Here is a 22,082-nt window from a genome sequence, read left to right on the forward strand (position 1 = left end):
CTGTTGCGCATATTCCCTAGCACAGGGTTGCCGACCCTCCCGGAATTCCCGGGAGTCTCCCGAAAATCGGGTCCCCCTCCCGGCCCCCCGGAAGGGTGGGCAACCCTCCCGGAATCTGGGGGACCCCCCTGAACCCACCGAATCGCGGCATGTAAATGCCGCAATCCGCGGGTCTCAATCGCGTCATTTTAGCCCCGCCCCCTCCATGGATATCAGTAATATCTACTATTTCCCGTAGTGGGGGCGGGGCTTAATGACGTCACCGTCAAGCCCCACCCCCCGATCGGGTAAGGAAAGTCTCCTCTCCGGGCTTCTCCCGAAGAGGAGCATTAAAAAGTCGGCAACCCTGCCCTAGCACAGTGGTTCCCAATCTGTGTGCCAAGGCACCCTGGGGTGCCTCGGGACACTTGCAGGGGTGCCTTGGATTGGTGGTCTAGGACAAATTCATAATAGTTATGGGCAATGCCAGGTGCAAAACCAGTTGATGGCTGCTAATCATGAAATATGTGGGCAAACAAAAGCAAATCTGGTTCCTCACTATATAATTGATCCTAAGGATGACCTATAAACACAATTTACTTGATTTAATTTTTTCTAAATCTATTGACAACAAATTTTTGACCTAGGGGTGCCGTGAAAAATATTCTGATACTCAAGGGTGCTGTGGTTCAAAAAAGTTTGGGACCCACTGCCCTAGCACCTTAACCGTACCTTTAAAACTATACCGCACAAGTCTTCATGGTGTTTCTAGTCACCTGGACCATTAGCCATTTAATTTCTCTTGTAATTTATCAACTGGAACGGGATGTAGAACAGGCGGTAGTTCATGCCCTACCATCCACTAGGGCATGGAGGGAGAATAGAATAGTGTGCTGAGTGTAGCGAGGCACCGTGCCCGAAGCATTGCGAGGGATGCGAGAGGTTGCCGTACACATAGATGGTGTCCAGAACTAGATGTCTAGATCCAGACCCCTAAAAGAATGTTAAAATACATGTCGACCTTCTGCCGGTCAACCTAAGGACCCTGCCGAATTTCAGTCCCTGTCGACCTTCTGCCCGTCTACCTTCCAGTGTCGACTTAAGGAATGTCAACCTTTCTTGGGTTGACTGAATGATCCATACCCACTGGAACACAAAGTTGTATTAGATAAGATTTTTTTTTTTTTAAAGATGTGTCGTTTTCAAAAAAAAAAAAAAGGTATTACACATTTTGGTACTTGTGTACTAGTACGGCGCCCACGATATTAGGTTGCACGACATATAATCGTATCACATGCCATACACCCGATGCACAGCGATGCGATTTTAAATTGTATAAGCCCCCTATACGATGTTTAATTGTATAAGCTCCCTAATAGGGGCTTTCAATGTTAAATGCACCCCCACGCCACCCCCACTATGAACGCCAACCCGAAGTGTGGCTAGCGGCGGCGGTACGCGTCCTAAGACATTTTCATACCACCCTTCGTGCTCGGTGGCTCGCTGCGCTCGCCACACTATATAAAATCACACCTCGCAGGCTTCGGGGTGGGGGTGCCGTTGGGGGTGCTTTTAACATACTAAGGACCCATCACATTTAATTAACTTATAGGGGCCACTTTTAACATGGAAAAACCCATTAGGGTGCTTATACAATTTTAAATCGCATACCATTGTATATGCGATACAATGCCATACAATGTCATACAATGCGATGGTATACAATTTAAAATTGTATAACATCGCCTGCCATCGCGTAACATCGCATCGCATACCAACGCATGCCTTATGGTCTCCGATGCGATGGGCGCTGTGCTAGTACACAAGTACCCACATTTTTCTTATTTACTTGAAGTTATAAAAAATTAATCTGCCATCAATATTTGAGAATTTTTTTTGGGAGGATTATAAAAGACAGAGAAACATAGTTTGACGCTGAGAAGAACCACTTGGCCCATCTGGTCTTCCCCTTTTCAGATAAAGTATCTATCATCCGGGCTGGAATCCCCACAGTGACACCAAAGGAGTACCCCAACATACCAAGCCTGCCAGTGTAAGACACCTGCCTTCATGGGACATCTTTGACCAAGTGGATGTACAATACATTGCTGGAATTTCCCGACTGTTGAGTCCCTTCTCCTGTAATCTGGACCCTGCCCCATCCAAACTTCTTTCAGGGTGTATGGAAATAATCGGCCCTGCATTAATAGTTTAATGCTCTTTGCAGACAGGCGTTTTTCCCTAACCACTAAAGGAAGCAATAGTCAGACCACTTCTTAAAAAATCTAATTTAGACCCTGACTGCATGACCAACTACAGGCCAGTATCAAATCTTCCTTTTCTAGGAAAGGTTATTGAGAAAGTGGTTGCAACTCAACTAGAGACCCACCTGTCAACCCATGACATTTGATCCATTCCAGTCGGGATTCAGAAGAAGACATAGCACAGAAACAGCTCTGGTATGTGTGCTCAATGATCTTCTTAAATACAAGGGATAGAGGAGACTGTTCAATCCTAATCCTTCTGGACCTCTCTGCAGCATTTGACACCGTTGACCATGGGATTCTAATTGACCGCCTGAAGAATTTCTGTGGTCTGGGTGGCACAGTCCTTAGCTGGTTCAAATCATTTCTCGCTGGCAGATCAGAGTTTCATCAGGAGTATACTCTTCACCACCAGTGCCGTTGTCTTGTGGTGTCCCACAGGGTTCTATACTATCTCCCATGCTTTTTGCAATATATATGCTCCCACTGGGTGACATAATCAGACGTCATGGCCTGGTCTACCACTGCTATGCAGATGATACCCAACTGTACCTGTCCTTTGCTCCAGGCACCGATAACACAATAACAACCTTAAATGGCTGGCTAGCTGAGCTCCAGGAGTGGATGAGTGCCAGTTGGCTGAGACTGAACCCAGAGAAAACAGAAGTCCTGACGATAAACCACAAGACAAGGCAACCGCATAGCCAACTGACAGGTCTTACGCTGGGGGGCACAGCACTAAAAAACTCTGATCATGTGCGGAATCTTGGTGTGGTCCTGGATAGTGGCCTGGCACTTAAACATCAGGTGTCAGCCACATTCAAATCCTCATTCTATCATCTAAGGAATATAGCCAGAATCAAGCACTTAATTCCCTCAGAAGACCTGCCTAATCATACAACACCTTGAAAAAGCCTTAGAGCAAAACTCGCCGGTGAATCCAGGCACAGACACCCACCATTTGGATTACAACTTTATTGTCCCCACTCTGACTGGACCAGCTTTCTTGTTTCCCCTTCAGCCTCACCAACATAAGGATACAAACAAGCCAGCCTCTAAACATCAGGACTTCCCTATTCAGGTGCTCCTGTGGCTGGAAAGCGCAGTCTCTCCTTAACATCCTTCAAGTGGCTCCTAACTACTGGGAATACAAAAAAAAAGGAAAACCTCATAGGAACAGACAGTGGACATTACTCCTTCTGGACATTTGGGTGACTCTGGGGCAGATTTATTAAGCTTGGAGAAGAGATAAACTGGAGAAAAAGCGGAGAAAAGGTAAAAGGAGATAAAGCACCAGCCAATCAACTCCCAACTGTCTTTTTCAAACAGAGCTGATTGGCTGTGCTTTATCTCCTTTTACCTTTTCTCTGCTTTATCTCCAGTTTATCTCTTCTCCAAGCTTAATAAATCTGCCCCTATATCTGTGCACATATATGTATGGTACCAGAATACCTTATGGCAACTATCTAAATGCCCTAAATGTGTATGTGTGTGTATGTATGTATATATATATATATATATATTTTTTTTTATTTATCTTAATAATAATTTTTTTATATTATATTGTTACACCTGTTGCATGTGTCCAGACATAGCGTGGTTTTACAACCCCCTTCTTTGTAACCATTTCTGCATTTGGGTCTGACACCCTGAATTAACTGAACTGCAGCTATGCACTTCAGCCCCTCCCTAGCCTCTTTAGGACACCTCGTGCCCTTTCTTCTCTTTATTTTTCCCTCCAGTTTTAGTGCATGTCCTCATGTTCTATTCTCTTCCCTTGGTATATTTGAAAGTCTCTATCGTGTCCCCCCTTTCCCTTCTCTACTCCAAACTTTACATATTTCGATATTTAAAAAAAAATTTTTTTTTATTTTGGCATGTTTAGTTGCCCTTCTTTGTACAGTTTCTAATATGTTTTTTTTTTATCCTTCTGGAGATATGGCCTCCAGAATTGGGCCCATCATTCAGTATTTAAAGAAAAGATCACCCTATCTACACCTTATCTACATCCGGACTGGTTACTCTGTTAAATGTAAAGTCTCGAAAACAGGATTGCAAGTGTAACACCACATTTACCATTCTTTTGATGCACCATGGGCTTAATACAATGACACTAAATGGGTGATGTAAGGACTAAGACCCAACAGCATTAGTTTTGCATGTAGTTAGGTTTGTTAGCGCAAGCAGGATCTTATTTCTAGGCGCATTTTAACGTGTTTTAAGATTTTGAAATTCACTGGGAGTAATGTGGATTTCTTTCTATAGCAGACGTATTATTAATCTGGGACCGGTGATGTTGATTCCTGAAGAACAGCCGGCCCAGCCTGCCCTCCCCGTCCAGCCAGAAGGTACCAGAGTAGTCTGCGGTCACTGTGGGAATACGTTTCTGGTAGGTCATTAAGGCGCATTTACACAGTACACTGAAATAGTAGGGCATTTACTTACACCTTTGACCCTGATGGGGAAAGTGCTACACCTGCAGTAGACACGTTAATGGATTTGTCGCTGTACAGTGAGGGTGATCGGGTGTTCTCCGTTTAATTTATTGGCTATATAGATGATATATTTGTGTTTTTGTGCTGTATATTACATGGTTCTTGCTGTAAATTACAGCAAGCATTCAGTACTGCGGTTTTAAGTAAAACATATAATACAAACCCTTATATAATATGAAGGCTGCGTATTCAACATAAAGATAAGTTCCGAATATAAATGCATGGTTGTTGTTTTTTTTGTGCTGCTCCTTTTTTTTATGTTTTTCTAACGGCATCTTTGAATCGCATCATTAGATCTTCAGATTTGGAACAGTGCATCTTATGGGGCCTACACATGGGGAGATTTCAGGGCATTTTGTAAGCAATCTCACTAGATTGATTAGAAAATGCCCCTACATCGCTCAGTGGCCATTATTCTGGTCCGTTCGTATGGACCTTTAGTTTGCACGGGGACCAATGTTTGGCATATGCGCAGCCGCATTTCTGCGCATGTGCCCTGTGACTATGGTGAACAGACTGTTCGTTGGCTGCACGCACCCAAGACTGAAACCGCTGGGCATTCCCATTGAAATCGCCCAGTGACGTGAGCGCCGGGGGCAGGCAGCTGACATCACCGGATGCCCACGCAAATCTAAGGGCCTTCCACATCATTTCATGGTCAGCGGCAGCCTGAGAATGGATGTTTTGTTAAACATCCATTCGCAGTCCGTGCAAACAACAAACGCAGCATGTGAGGGGGTGTGTGCGTATCGGCATGGATGGACTCACAAGGCTGCAAATTTGCAGCCTTGCGAACCAACCAGAATAACTCCCAGTGTGTAGGGGCCATAGGGATAGCAGTGCGTTGCTATCATTCAGCAATTATGATCCAGCATGATAGAAAAATCTAGTTAGATCGCAGGTCGTGTCAGTGTTCTCACCGGAGGACACTGGCCCTGACAGATCGCTCAGCGCTGACCTATCGATGTGTACTGAGTGATCTTGCTGAGTGATCATGAGTGTTCTACATTGCTCAGATCACTCAGCAACATCTCCCCGTGTGTAGGCCACTTAAAAATAAGAAAATCCTAAGTAATACAGGGAAGATTGGGAACAAATATCTTTTGGTTTTAGAGACTTCCCAGATGTCAGCAGTTTGTTTTGTTCCCAAGATATTTTAAGCTAAAGAAACAAGCTGGGTCCTCAGCGAGAGGCAGGTCCTTAGGTTCATACAGTACGACATGACTGTTGTGTATAGGAGAGGCTAAGACCTCAGCAAGGCACACACAGTAATGCTGCCCCTCTCTGTGTTTCGTCACCTAGTGACTGACCTAGTTTTATTAGCATGGGAACTCCCTACTTCGGAAAGGCCGGTCTGTGGGGCCTTGGCCTGTTGGCAGACAAACATCAGGTCTTGATGTAAATAACACAAAGATGAGATGGAAATGGTTCTCTGCCTGTGTTTGCCATCTTCCAGTGACGTTGAGAGGCAGCTAAATAAATACTATGTCCAACCTCCCCCTTTCTGTCTTACAGTGGATGGAGCTGAGGTTTAACACACTGGCCAAGTGCCCACACTGCAAGAAAATGTAAGTATCTCACACTTTCAGTGCATCAAATATAACAGATCATTGAGCATTATGAAAATGTGTATTTGTTTTGTGATTGTTTGTTTGATGTTGCATGAAAAATAAAGAAAACTGTTAAGCCGCCGAGACACCTGAATAGACCAAAATAAAAAAGTGCTCCTGGTATTTGCAAGCCGGGGCGTAACTAGGGGTGTGCGAGGGCCTTTGCAGCATGGATCATCCTTGGTATTCTCTGGGCAGGCACCCAGCAGTCTGCGTAGTTACTCAAAGCATCACCAGCACTGGTGGCCCTGTCCGCTCTTCACAATGTCATGACCTCATGCGTTTAGGGGACAGGGGCAGCACAGGATGCTCTAGAACAGTGGTTCCCAACCCTGGTCCTCAAGTACCCCCAACAATGCATGTTTTCCAGGTCTCCACACAGCATCACAAGTGACAGAATTAGTTCCACCTGTGGATCTTTTCAAATGTGTCTGAATAATGAGTGCACCTGCCGGGTGACCTGGAAAACGTGCACTGTTAGGGGTACTTGAGGACCAGGGTTGTGAACCACTGCTCTAGAACCTTGTTACCCCGTTGTTTGGTGGTGGTGGAAACCAAAACCTATGCAGTCTCCAAGGTTTGATTGAAGAACATTTCTTTAGTTCAGTAAATACATTTTTTTGTGATTTACCAAAGTACCCTAGCCAGCAAAGCAATCAGGCAAATGTCTCAAAATATATTCCCAGTCGGTTTCATACTTCTTTGTACATTTCAGCTTGAGGGTTAAAAGCGCTCCAAATTTTTTGTGTGTGAATTGTTTTTTTGTTCATTGAGCCAATGTAGGAAAAGCCTGGTCACATTGTAGTCATGTGAACATTGACATCATTAAATGTTCATTTAGACCGTGGTCATATGGCAAGTGTTTTTTTTTCTTCTAATCTTCTTACAAATTAGGTCAAGTTTTGTTAAATCTGTTGCAATGCAGAGGGCTATATTGCAGAGTACTAAACCTACATTTAAGATGAGGATCTTTCACATTTTGTTCCAGCTCCTCCTGTGTTATCTGCTGGATTTCAGAGGAACTATGACACCTCCAATTTAAATGAATCCATCATAGGGGATGCAGTCAAAATCCCGAATGGGTCATAATACCGACAGGGACAAAATCCCGACATTTTAAATCCAGTCAAGGACAAAATCCCGACATTTAAAATCCCGACAGGGTCAAAATACCGACATATAGAATGTACAGGTGAAACAGTGAACATGACTTTCCGTCGCAAGGTCGACATGGGTTTTTTCACTGTTTTTTGACCCGACATGTGCCGACAGGCGGTATTTCATGCCCTACCATCCACTACGGCGTGGTGGGAGAATAAAATAGTGTGCCGAGCGCAGCGAGGCACCGTGCCCGAAGCATTGCGAGCGGCTGCAGTTCACCTCCAACTGTGTCCATGTCGACGGTGGCGACATTTGGGTCAAAAAACAGTGAAAAAACCCATGTCGACCTCGCGACCTGTCAACAGAAAGTCATGTTGACTGTTTCACCTGTACATTCTATATGTCTGTATTTTGACCCAGTCGGGATTTTAAATGTCGGGATTTTGTCCTTGTCGGTATTATGACCCATTTGGGATATTGACCCTGTCGGGATTTTAACCATCGGGATTTCATACCGAATCCCATCATAGATAGCACATTAATGGCCAGATGTATCAAGCTTGGAGAGTGATAAATAACCAGCCAATCAGCTGCTACCTGTCATTTTTTCAAACCCAGCCTGTGAAATGGCAGGTAGGAGCTGATTGGCTAGTTGTTTAGAACTCTCCATTTTATCACTTTTTAAAGCTTGATACATCTGGCCCAATGTTTAATATGGGTCTTCATGTATAACGCGGTAGAGAAGTTGGCCACAGCAACCAATCAGCTTTGAAGTAGAATTTACCAAGTGTATTGTATAAAATAATAGGTATCAGTTTGGTTGCTATGGTTTCACTTCTCTCTTTTCACTGCTTGATACATCAACCCCCACTACTATAACATCCGAGAGTAAAATAACTTCACATTCAAGTCTAGTCATCCATAACAGACAGATGGTCCCATAGTGCTTCCTCATTGCGGATAGTGGGGCAGATGTATTAAGCCTTAACAAGAGATAAATGCAAGGGTGATAAGGAGAGATAAACATCCAGCCAATCACCTGCCAACTGCCATGTTACAGGCTGTGTTTGAAAAAAGTCAGTAAGGAGCTGATTGGCTGGACGTTTATCTCTCTTTATCACACTTGTATGTATCTGTTGTTAAGGCTTAATACATCTGCCCACTGTTCGAAGAATAATAAGATATCTATTATACCTATCATAAGATGTCTAATTTGGAAATGTAGGTATATCGTTTATTTGTCACTATTTAGATCAGTCGCTCCTAATCTATTTTGTTCAAGACCAGAACTAATGACAATGTGGCCGCTTTGCTATCAGTGTTTCTTTGGAAAGTGTACCTCTCTGCTACACCGAATAAAGGCATCCATTGTTTGTGTTAACCCAATATTGAAAGTACTTGCCAAGTTTTGGGGTTCACAACAAGAAAAATAAAACTGATACCTCAGCGCTATTCACAACAAATTCAGCCCAGGGTGACACAGGAGAGCCTTCACCCAAAAAGCTCAAATACCATATAGCACAACAGGAAAGTAGTGACACCCACTGGCGAAAAGATTGTATAACATGCATCAACTTACACAATATAAATGCTGGACATTTGGATCTTTTTATACAGCATATAGTATTTGAGTAGTTGGAATATCTCTCTGAAAAGAGGTCAAACAAAAAAATACATAGTGCAAAATGTTATGGGATGTTATTTATTTTTTTGCATTTCACTCAAAGGATAGAAGTTAATGCGCATATCAATTGTAGGAATCCTCCTTTCAATAGTGCGATCTCCTCCTTGTATCCTAAATGGGGCTCGACAAAGGCAAATATGGTGCAAATAATGTTTTGCAAATAGAATAAAATACAATTTATTTGGCAAACTCCCCACCTCCACCACCACCACCACCACCACCACCGATCGGATCCTGTTGGACTGAGAACCGGGGACTACTCCTTGGACTACAGGGAACAGTATCTACTCTGTGGCAACTGTGTCCTTTACCCACATGGGTTACATGCTCTTAAATTCTTATAATATGTGAGTTTGTCAAATAAATTGTATTTTATTCTATTTGCAAAACGTCCCATAACATCATATAACATCTTGCAATGTTGCACTATGTATTTTTTTGTTTGCGCTCATTTAGTTATTTATTTATTTATTAACAGTTTCTTATATAGCGCACGCAGCGCTTTACAGAGAATATTTGAACATTCTCATCGGTCCCTGCCCCAATGGAGCTTACAATCTATATTCCATACCACATGTACACGCACACACAGACATTCTAGGCTTAATTTTTGTTGGGAGCCAATTAGCCTACCAGTTTATTTTTGGATTGTGGGAGGAAACCAGGGTACCCGGAGGAAACTCATGTAAGTACGGGGAGAATATACAAACTCCGTACTGCTCAGAGAGATATTCCAACTACTCAAATACTATATGCTGTATATAAAGATCCAAATGTCCAGCATTTATATTGTGTAAGTTGATGAATGTTTTGCTATAAATTTTGGGGTTCAGCACCCCAATACTTAATGCGCCAACATCCCTGCTGGCTCTCTTTGGGTTCTGCTGCTGTCAGACTTTCCCCTGCATCTTCTCCAGCATCCAGGCCAACAATGTCCTGCATTAGATACGGTCAGTGCCTGCATTTTGGGAAAGTCACCAGATCAAATCTTCACCAATAGAATCACTCCTTACTAGCATCCAATGGGAGACCACGGGAGACCTTATTTTAATGCTTCTTGGTCACTGCTTCTACAAGTGTCAGTTTGGCTCAGCGGAGCCTGTGTCAGTTAACTTTAGTACTCATCCACTATTTCCAGTCTGGGTGGTGGTAGTTAGGTTTATTTCTCCCAGCCCGGCCACTTGTATGCCTTACCAGTCCCAACCTGGTCAACTCTACGCATTATGGAGATACCTGTGTGCTCATTACTGGTCCTATCTCGCTCGCTCTTATATGTTTTCTCTGCTCCATTCTTGGTTTTAGGCACGTATTGCTGGTCTCATTCCGAATCCTGCCATGCATTACTGGTTCCAGTCCGATTAGCTAATAATTAGATTCTATTACACGGACCATCAAAGGTTTGATTTGGTCCAGAACACACTGATCTGTGGTACCCCTGAAATAACCCTCTAATACCCCAGGGTGCCACGGCAGCCAGTTTGGGAACCAACAACATTGAGGACTGTTGCCAGCATTACAGCTGTGCCACGTCTACTGTTTGTTCAGTGGAAGGCAGCTAAACCTGAGTTGGCCACACTTATTGGTGGGCAACTCTGAAGGTATCCACATCGGGAGAACTTCCTGATCACATCGTCCCATGGACCATCATTGGCACCCTGACTACATACTGAGAAGATGAAACTGGCATGGAACACTTCTCATGTCATGTCTTAGGGTGGCCATGAAGCTCAAGAAAGGAGGTGTGTACAGTACAGGTATAGAGCTGGTGGAACCATACAAACTGAATAGGAGTCAGTGGGCTATATAAGTGGTGCACCGCATCAATCCACATTGGCCCTTTCTGTCTTTTATCGTCCATGATAAAGTAGGCTGCTGATAAATCTTGAGATGGAAGAAACTTTATACTGTAGAGTTTTCTCCTAGGTCATGATATCTGCAATGTCGCTTAAACAATAATGACTTATCATTTGGAGAAACTGCTGTGTTCTTGATTAGCATGTTGCCTGGCAGCAGCTGCAATGGACAAGAAATATACATGAAGCAAACCTAGTATCCCCAATACTCAGACCATATACTGAATGTGGGCTGCAGTTATGGGCACCTCACAGGTAGAAAGACATGGGAGAACTTGGGAGCGTAGTGATGAGAGTAATCTGGATCCTTCCCAAGTCTAGATCTCCTCTTGCCTCTCTTCCCTTGACCATCTTATACTCCCAGTTCCTCTTCTCGTTATCCTTCCCGTTAGAATGTCACCTCTCCCGTACAGAGTTTGACACTATCCATACTGTCTGAGCCCCAGGTCTGTCTTTGGTCTCCTTGTTTCATTTAACAACTCTGATGTTTACACTAGGTATAGGCTTGTTGAGTTCCAAATTGCCCCCCCCCCATCTTTTCCTGTTGGTTCTGCAACAGGATGCGATGTGTTCTAACCCCGCCGATGAGTTGTCACATTACGCTACTACCATGCCTTTATCTTGTACAGCTCTGCGATTGCTTTGTAGAACCCTAAAAAATAAAAGATTATAATAAAAGGAATGGGAGCCTTCAATAAAAACTACTGCAGAACATTGGAAAAAAACAAGGTTTAGTTACTTTGGGTGGGGGTAAAGGTGTATTAGATGTGAGCTATTATATATAAAATGTATCTAACGTTCTCTTTTATTCATGTGACACCCTGCACAAGGGTTACACAGAATACAAAACATTATTATTATTATTATTATTATTATTATTATTATTGTGGTTGATGTGTTAGGCACCACCGTGCTCTGCAGTGCTAATGACTCTATTACCACTTTTACACCAGAATACCGGGTAGGACCCGGGAAATCGAACACGGGAAATTGCCAGGGCATGCCCTGCCTCAGACCCCATTTACACTGCAATTCAATCCGGGTTATTCCCGGGTAAGGCCCTTTCACACTGAAAACGGATCAGCCCTGTCTTTCCTTGCTGGTGTCATTAAAAATGGACCTTTGGGCTGTTTGAGATGAGGTCACAAGAAAGGGAAAAAGGAGGGGGTGGGTTCTGCTCCCAGCAAAGATGGCAGACGGAGTAGCTGTGTTGCAGTTGCAGACATGATGGTACAGATCAGGTTTGGGGTCAGCCAAAGTGGAACACACTGCGTGACAGCCAGTGTGTGCTGCAGCAGATGAGGCTGTAAACACAGTGTGGAGTGTGCTTGCAGCACAGTGTGGTAACGCTGCTGCTGCGCTGCTACATGCGCCCTGTGCGGGTCTCCAGCAGATGACATCATCTGCCAGAGCCGCAGAAGCACCAATCAGCTCTTCGCGCCCCTCTACCCACCAAATAACCCGGATAATGACCATTTACACCACCCTGAGCCCCGGATAAGCCCCGTGTCCGACCCTGAACATTTGCTGGGTCAGATTCCCGGGGAACAGTACCCGTGTTATTTTTTTTCAGCCCATTTACACCATGCCCTGCCCCGGACTGGAGCGGCAATATCCCGGGTCCATCCTCTGGTGTAAAAGGGGTATATGTTGCCAGTAGAACTGTTTTCCCAGAGCTCCACCAACTCTGTACAGAACTGAGGAAAGGGAAAGAAAAAGGATTTGCACCACACCAGGACAAATCCTTTTTCTTTCCTTTTCCTTGAATCCTACATATTTGTCAGTGGTAGCACACCCCTACAACAACACTCTTCCGTATATGGTTTGTTAACCAAGAGATAAGGGGGCCTCATAAGTACATACCATACAATCAAAAAACACCAATCTTGTGCGATTACATCAAACCCATGCGTCTGTACAGAACTGACAGCCGTTTTGTGCTTAAATTGTGGGAGCAGGATGATTCATTGCAAGCTAACCTATACTTTTCAAACTTTCAGTGACACCGTTATAATAGAGCTGCTCGCATGCCAGGAGATGTGTGGGCATGGCACCTACAGTCTCTGCTCCTACCACCTAGCTCTGTGGGTTCTCTGTCACGCTAAGTGGCTGCTCCTCAGTGACAAACTGGGTCCTGGATTTTTAACTACTTATGAGCACCCCAGATAATACCAGAGTTGTATATGCTTTCTGTATATTTCATAAAAGCAGTCAGAGTGTAAAGATTTATTTAATAAAAAAATAAAACCTTTCAGGAAACTTACATGCAGTAAAACAGGTCGGAACAACCTGTGGCACTCCAGCTGGTGTGACACTAGGGATGGCCTTCGACTATTAGAAATCATCGATGGTTTATGGCCGATGTCGAATAGTTTTGCCATCGATGGGGGAGAAATAGGTAGATTGACCAGCGCTCAGAAACTTAAAATAAATGACACTATTACCCCAGGAGTGGGGTGTGTGTGAAATTGTGTGCAAAGTTGGGATGAAATGATGTCTCTCTACACAATGATGAATCAAGTACTGATTTATTTAAAGATAAAAATTATACACTGTGCACTGTTCTTGTGCCGGGTGATGTTCCCAGCCGGGAGACGTGCTGCCCGGTCACAAAGAGACGGTCTGTGGTGGTCAAGCCTGGAACAGCACAGTGTGTGGTGGGAAGGGGTGCAGGGTGCCTGGGTCGGTCCGATCACTCAGTGTTTGGGCAATACACAGATGTGATCTGGACGGGGCGGGTGGTGACCTTACACGTACCTGATACCCTGGAATAGGCCTTGCGTCCTCACGGTCCCTCACTGTCTTCAGTCTGGGGACTTCACTGGCGTCTGACTGGAAGTCTGTATGTTGTTGATGTATCTTCAACATACAGACCCTCAAAGTCTCCTCCGCCACACAGGAGTTGAGCGCACATCGCTCCGTCAGCCCCCACTCTCGGTAACAATGCCCAGCTGAACCCGGAAGTGACGTGCGGCTGGTGTTGTAGCGGTGTGGATTGACAGCCGCCGTCTCTCCCTTCCAGGCAGACGCCGGTGAAGTCCCCAGACTGAAGACAGCGAGGGACCGTGAGGAGGCAAGGCCTATTCCAGGGTATCAGGTACATGTAAGGTCACCACCCGCCCCATTCAGATCACTTCTGTGCATTGCCCAAACACAGAGTCATCAGACCAACCCAGGCACCCTGCACCCCCCCCCAACCACACACTGTGCTTGGTCCAGACCTAACCACCACAGACTGTATCTTTGTGACCGGCAGCACGTCTCCCGGCTGGGAACATCATCCAGCACAAGAACAGTGCACAGTGTATATTTTTTATCTTTAAATAAATCAGTACTTGATTCATCATTGTGTAGAGAGACATCATTTCATCCCAACTTTTTCCCACAATTTCACACACACCCCACTCCTGGGGTAATACTGTCATTTATTTTAAGTGTCTGAGCGCTGGTCAATCTACCTATTTCTTATCTATTCCTGAGTTGGGACAAACTCGACCTAGCAGCCAGCAACCTGGGCAGAGCGCCATTATCACCTTTTTACTGTCATCAATGGGGGAGAACCAGTGGTTTCCCACCATCGATGTAAAGTTTAAACAAATAGTTTAGTTTTTCCTTTTTCCCTACAGTGCTGGGACAGGGAGCATAGCTCCGCCCACGACACCCGAGAAGCCCTGCTCCCGCATTTTGATTGGCCCACAGGCCGCGCAATCAGAGAAAATGGATAACCATCGATATGCAAAAACATCGATGGTTATCCATAGAATGGTTATACACGATCGATGGGCAGTTGCACTTTTTGCCAACGATGGCCATCCCTATGTGAAACTATACATCCCAGCATGCACTGCCACAGTTTTAGCACACTCGAATAGCAAAACTGTGACAAGGCATGCTGGGACTAGTAGTTTCACAACAGCTGGAGAGCCACAGGTTAGCCAGACGTGCAGTAAAATATAACACCAGCCTGTGTGTATTTTTAAAGCAAAAATTATTTTTAAAGGCAAAATCAACTTATCAACAAAATATGGGCGGACTCCTCGGAATTCCCGCACAGCCTGCGTCTCACAGTCCATTACATGAGCCCCCAAGTAGGCTGCGTTCTGGGATTGGATGGTGTAATGGTTAGCATTAATGCCTCACAGCACTGAGGTCATGGGTTCGATACCCACCATGGCCCAAACTGTGCGGAGTTTGTATATTCTCCCCGTGCTTGAGTGGGTTTACTCCGGTTTCCTGCCACAATCCAAAAATATACTGGTAATTCAATTGGCTTCCAACAAAATTAACCCTAGAATGTCTGTGTGTGTGTATATGTGGTAGGGAATATAGATTGTAAGCTCCACTGGGGCAGGGACTGATGTGAATGTTCAACTATTCTCTGTAAAGCGCTGCGTAATATGTGTGCGCTATATAAGAAACTGTTAATAAATTAATAATAATAAATATACAAATGCTCATATAGTGGTTAGTAGTCCCTCTTACTGTTGATTTGGTCATACCTGCCCCGTCTCCACTGATCATGGATTCAAAGTCATCCTTCTGTCTGTCTAAACTGTACAAATCGATGAAAACAATTATACCTTTGTAATGCTAATAGCTGCTTTTGGAAGTTGTTTTTGGGATTTGTTCTTTCAGATCTTCTAAAGAAAGACCAGGGGGGAAATGTACAAAACATTTTCCACAATTTGGCATCTTTAAGCTGGAAATGTATAAAGGTTATTTTATACTGCTGTGTTTTGCTCTTGATATCATTTGCGATCTTCAATATTGGGTTTAAACATTCTGAGGTTATGTCATTTCCCCCTTGACTTGCCACATAGGGGCTGATGGGGTGCACTGTATGTCATTAAGCAACTGTCAAGTGATAAAATGGAGAGCGATAAACAGCCAGCCAATCGGCTCCTACCTGCCATGTCCCAGACTGTGTTTGAAAAATGTCAGGTGGGAGCTGATTGGCTGGCTGTTTATCACTCTCCATTGTATCCAAGCTTAGTGCATCTGACCCTTTAATTTTTTTTCCTTCTCTCAATCTTTCAGATCATCTGTAGGAAGTGCCCTCCCGCGTAGACGTTGCTGTGCCTACATCACTATGGGGATGATATGCATTTTTATTGGGGTTGGCTTAACTGTAAGTAATTGTGTTTTTTTTACTTTCTATGACAGCACTGGCCAAGAGGTGGACGCGACTATATTACCAAAAACATGTGATGACTTTTGGTGTCTCTGAAACCCAGCTCCCAGTAGCGCAGTGAGCTGGTGACATCATGTTGTCACCCGTGCTCTGGGGGAGCTTAGAAACGGCTGTAGATTCAGTAGTTGTGGAGATGCCAGAATATGGACAGGTTATGACCTCTCCATTGAGGGCTCTGCAAGACCATGCTACCTACTGCGCGTAACCACCATGCCGACTCCCTGCTGCTGCTCTAGAACGCACTGCCGGGAGATGGAATCTAGTGACTTTTTGAAGAAATACATTCAGGGCACACGCTGTGAAAATTCATGAAGCAGAGGATCACTGAGCGATCCAGCTCTCCCAGTACCCATATGTTGGCAGGGACAGACACATGCACCCATTGTCGCAAGCAGTGGGCTCCCTATCATGTTTATTGGGGTCGCGATTTTCCGGAAACCTAAAGGTGCCCATACACTTATCCGATTTCGCCCGATTCCGACGGATCAGGCTGAGAAATTGGCCCAAATCGTATGTGTTTGACACCCCATCCGACCCGGTGCACTGTCCTGTGCGCATCGGGTCGGACCCTACAGATCTGTCACATCGGACTCGTAAGCTGCACATCACGGGTGCTTTTTAGCACCCATGATGTGTTGGTCCAATCCGTAGGTGTGTGCCAGCGGTAAAGCTGCGTGCTGCATGGCCGTTACTGGAGAGCAAGCGCAGGTTGGGTTCCCCTGTTATCCCTTCTGTGCAGGTGTTTGTGGCTGGTTTGTGAGTCCAGTGATGAGTTGAGCCTGGATCACTTATTAAGCTACTAGCAGGAAATGATGAGCGAGTACAGGCAGCTGATACAGGCTCTGTCAGGTGTTGTATAAACGGGCAACGGTGTATAGGTTGACAGTCTATAGGTCAAGGATGGCTCTCCAGCTGTTGTTAAACTACGCATCCCAGCATGCCCTGCTACAGTCTTGCTATTTGGCCATGCTAAAACTGTTTCAGGGCATGCTGGGATGCGTAGTTCAACAACAGCTGAAGGGCCTAAGGTTCCCCACCCTTGACATGTAGGTTAACCCAAAATGGTGGACATTCAAAAGGTCGACCTGACACAAAAATGCTCAATGCAAGTTTTTGGGGGCAAATATATTTTTTGTGACCATCCTCAATAGAAACGTGTACCCTTGCAGGCTCAATTGATCATTTTTAAATCCTATGTAAACCTTTGCTATAAGAAAAGATTATTACAAATACAGTTCATGTATCTTTCTGTTATTCCCCCAGGTTGGCACGCAAGACTTCGCCAGACGCTTCCATGCCACCTACGTTTCCTGGGCGGTGGCCTACCTCTTAGGCTTCGTGTGTCTTATTCGGGCCTGTTACTGGGGAGCTATAAAAGTCAGCTATCCAGAGCACACCTTTGCATAGTTAGCTACTGTAATATCATAGCGTGTGATATATGGCAAATGATCCTGAATACTAGCTCCTTTTTTTTTTTTTAACCACTATATGGCTGGATTTACCTCAGAATTTTACACTGGAGGATTATTCAGCCCTAAACAGTTTAAAGGGAATGTCCATTCCAGGTTTTTAATTGATAAAAACAAATCCCACAATCCTCCTGCACGGACTCTAGCAGGAAAACTAGGGGGCTCCACATGCACCTCCGCTGCAGAAACAGCCTGCTGCAGTGTATACAGTAGTTCCAGGTTGAGTGGTTTTGTGATGGCTGCAAGGGGTGCTGCGTGGTCAAGCTTAAATCTTCTAGGAGTGGACATCCCCTTTAATCATCAGCCAACTGTTTGCTTTCCGGCTGCAAGAACTTTAAGATGCGGTATACTCTGCCAGCAGATCCTAGTATCACAGGCAGGTCATACTGGCACTCCTAGATCAGAATTTGGTGTTCATTCTAGCACCCTGCATCTTTTAAAAACCACCCCATGCAGTACCTCTTACCTGCCCGGGATCTCGCTCTCTGCTGTCGTGCTTCTAGCACAGTGTGTTCTGTATTTAAGCACGGATATTCAGAGCAGACCTGTGCTAGAACCACCACAGAAGAGAGGAACAGCATGGGTTTTGAAAGGTGCAGGGTGCTAAAATGACCACTAGGATCGCTATCCGTATTCATTAGGGGTGGGGTGGCAATATTACGAGACATTTGTACATGAGCTGAATACCATTGCACTACATAATATGCAACTTAGATTTGTTTGTGCTGCTAGATTTGGAAGTTATGGATATCTAAGCTATGTTTACATGTCCAGACATCTTTCCATTGTACCGTTAAACATTTCCAGTGTGTTGTATTTTAAATGTATTGTGTTTTTTTCCCCTCTTTTACCTTTCTTTTGTGCCATTCTGTGAGTATTGTGCGACTGTACAAGGTGAATATGTTTATCACCCTGCAGCTTCACATTTCATTGTCCTGCCCCAGCAAAATCCACCATAGAGTTGTGGGCCAACCCCCCCGCGTCTCTGAACCCCCACCCACCCCCCCAGTCCCTCCCTTCTCCCCCTCATCTCTGCTCCGGCGCTGTACGCCGGAGCTCCTGTGCTCTGCCGCTGCCCCAGCCGCCAATCATTATAGGTGTTCGGCCCGGGAGGACTCGGACGTCCAAAATCACCAGGGGGATTGACGGGAGGGAAGAGCAGAGCGGTCACTGGGGTGGGGGGTGCCCGGACAGGTGATGCACCAGTGGTGCACACCTGGACAACACTGGCGCATACCTTAATTTTAGTGGTATGCCCGGGACAGCCCGGGCATACCACTCAAGTGGTTAAAGGTGCATTACAATCTACTCCACACGTGTTTGCTGTAGCCAGAAACCAGTCAGCAAGCTTACAGAGCAATGTGAATAGAAGAAATATGCTTTCTAATGATCTATTTGACAATTAACAAAAAAAAAATTCTTATGTTCTTTAATTGGTTACTATCAGGTTTTTTTTTCTCCTGTTGGGCAGGGGGTGTTTTAGATTTGATGTACCCCTTTTTATCTATTTTGAAGAGTTGCCCTAGTATAGTGTTTGAGGAGTTCACACTTTTGCAAAGACTTAGGGCCAGATGTATCAAGCTTCAAAAAGTGATGAAATGGAGAGTGATTAACAACCAGCCAATCAGCTACTACTTGTCATTTTTCAAACCCAGCCTGTAACATGGCAGGTAGGAGCTGATTGGCTGGTTGTTTATCACTCTCCATTTTATCACTTGATACATCTGGTCCTAAAGGCCCCCAGGCACTTTCAGATTGGCCCGATCGGGACGGTCAAAATTGCAGGTGCTTGAAATCCCATCCGATGCACGGTCCCTTGTGAAACCGGTGGTGGGGAACGGCTCACATACGATACATCACATGCCAAAAGGACCGCATGCGATCCTGCGGGCGGCTTAAGGGAGATCAGATGGCCATACACAGTTGCGAGAAGTCGCATTAGTGTATGGCCACCTTAACACTAGTCAGTACCTCTCCTCTTAAAATTCTAAAACCGTACGTAAGACCGCCAAACCATTTGTATGAAATAGAAAATTACTATTTTTGTCTACTTTAATGTTTATTTTGTCTTGTAAAGTATTTTGGGAGGTTGATATGAGACATTTCTTGTCTTTTAGAAGAGGCGGGAGTATTGTCTTTGTCCAAATAGTTACTCTCCATAATGCTTTCTAGATCATTTTTTGTTTTGTTGTTTCAGCCAATAAGTAGTCATTCCAATTTTAGCCTTTACTTATATACTCTTAAACTCCCCAAAGATAACCTGGGGGCTGATTCCTTTAGTTACAACTACACCGGAAAACCTGGCTTTGTTTTTTTGCGTGCTCTCCATAGACTAAATGTACAAAACCACACTGTGACTGATATGAATCTTCCCTTTTAAAGTCCACCCATAAACAAATGAGACAACCTCTTTGGATCTGATTTTCTAATCCTAGTTATGCAGGGGGGAGAGGTATTAAACCTTGGGGAGAGGCATCAGCCAAACAGCTGCCACTGTGTAGGCTGTTTGTAAAATGAAAGGTTCTGACTTGTTCTTTATCTCTCTCCAATATTCAACGCCTCTCCCCCATTGTTTCTAAGGCACCAAAGACAAAACCCAGACCACTGAGATACTCATTTCTAGGGAATTGATACCCTAGATTTTGATGAATACTGGTTTGGTATTTACATGATATTCTTCTACATTAATTATTGAAAGGATTTTTAAATTGCTGATTTATTTTCTTTTTAGTAAATCGCACCTCTGTAAAAACAGTGTACATTGAATGTACCTTTTCCGTATAGCAATAACCATTTACTGATCATGCATTTTCCATATCTTACCTAAGACGAATAGTATCCATTGCAAGATGTGTAATTAGTAAGTGTACATTTCTGGAGAATCTTTTCCCTACAACCCTTACAATAGTCAGGTATATAGTTGTACATCTGTACTTCCCTTGTGCTGGGGAGGCGGGGCAATTTGCGTTGTACGTGCGTTGAACTTCCATAGGATCATTTGAATCCAGTGGCCGGTAAGCTTGCTTTGTTTAACCAATCTGCTTACTTGAGCGGTCCCAGTATTTGATGTTTACTCAAGGATCTTAATTGTTTTCTACCAATGTGAAAAAGCCATTGTTTCCAATGTATAGAATGTATCAATCGCAATTTGTATGATTTCCTAAAAAATTTGCTGGAAGTGTCTTTTATCTTATTTTTTTTTTCTGTACCGGCACAAATCTTCCGAGATGGGTCTTACTTACCTAGAGGGTAATATATAGTCTATCCTTTATCTACAGACAGTGGGGTCAGCCACGCGGTGCCAGAATTGATACGCTGCAATCTGGTAAATTATTGGTTCGGGTGACACAATTGGGGGCCTACACTGTGTATAGGCAATGGGAAGACTGAGTTTTTATTCTGGCCAACAGCAACTAAACATACGCAGTATTGCCTGTGACTTTTTTCTTGAACCTTCGAAGACCAAGGTGTAACATTGTAAACCGCCTATTTTACATTGTATAATGCATAGAAGTGGAGTCACATTATGTTCTGTACAAGAACCTTAGCGCTACGGCAAAGTTTACTGTGTGTGATCGTCTTACTCCGTATAGCCAAAATGTGGTCTGGTTAGCAGAAGACAGATGACGTAACAGGAGGCCAGAGCACAATAATTGTAATTCCTAATTTCTCTTACCTGTTTGTATGTTATATATACATTACTGTTAGCTTCTTTACAATTCTCTTGTATCTTTTAAAAATACTAATAAAGGTTATTATACAAAAAAAAAGTTTTATATATTTTTTGTCTACTGAAATTATTTGCACCCTTTCATGGTTATTAGGTTGATTAAACAGCTTTTCTTTATTCTGTTTACTACAATGGGGTTTTTCCACTATCCGATAATGATGTATCGCTTTGTACATAGGGGGTTATCGCGCCCCTATGTACCCCAGAGCGCCCCAGAGCCCTGCGATCAGATATACGCGCGCCCCCCCCCCCCCCCCCCCCCCAGCCAGAGTGAATTCCCGCCCCATGCTAGCCTGCAAATTGCTTACCATTGCTCACCTTCTAATGATTTTTCCACTGGTATGCAGTCATTGCGTAGCCCAGGACCTGGACTTAGTCAGCCCAGGACTTAGTCAGCCCAGGACTTAGTCAGCCCAGGACTTAGTCAGCCCAGGACTTAGTCAGCCCAGGACTTAGTCAGCCCAGGACTTAGTCAGCCCAGGACTTGTATAGGGTGCGGATTATTAGAGAGGGGTTTATTTACTAAGATTGTTGCTCTCTTCAGTTTGAATGCCACTTATTTAACACCTTCTACAAGATAATAAAATTGAATTGGTTGCCCGTAGCGACATATCTTCAGTAGGACTCCCCATCTTAGTAAATAATCCCCACATTGTTTAGATAGTCAATAGGTTTTCCCGCAATGGTCGACATTCAATAGGTCAAT

The 22,082-nt window shown here is 44.3% G+C and overlaps 1 protein-coding gene across 1 annotated transcript in view; it reads left to right on the forward strand.

Annotated features, from left to right (window-relative positions):
* The window catches only part of PIP4P2 (phosphatidylinositol-4,5-bisphosphate 4-phosphatase 2), a 50,798-nt gene extending 32,180 nt beyond the window's left edge, over positions 1 to 18,618 (forward strand). The window contains exons 4-7 of the mRNA XM_083187078.1: positions 4,509 to 4,632; positions 6,254 to 6,306; positions 16,024 to 16,114; positions 17,441 to 18,618. Of these exons, the coding sequence (XP_083043204.1) occupies positions 4,509 to 4,632; positions 6,254 to 6,306; positions 16,024 to 16,114; positions 17,441 to 17,584 (412 nt within the window). The 3' untranslated portion in view covers positions 17,585 to 18,618. The remainder of the gene's footprint in view (positions 1 to 4,508; positions 4,633 to 6,253; positions 6,307 to 16,023; positions 16,115 to 17,440) is intronic.
* The last annotated feature ends 3,464 nt before the right edge of the window (positions 18,619 to 22,082 follow it).

This window comes from Crinia signifera, chromosome 5 (genome assembly GCF_055691185.1).
Source record: "Crinia signifera chromosome 5, ASM5569118v1, whole genome shotgun sequence".
NCBI lineage: Eukaryota > Metazoa > Chordata > Amphibia > Anura > Myobatrachidae > Crinia > Crinia signifera.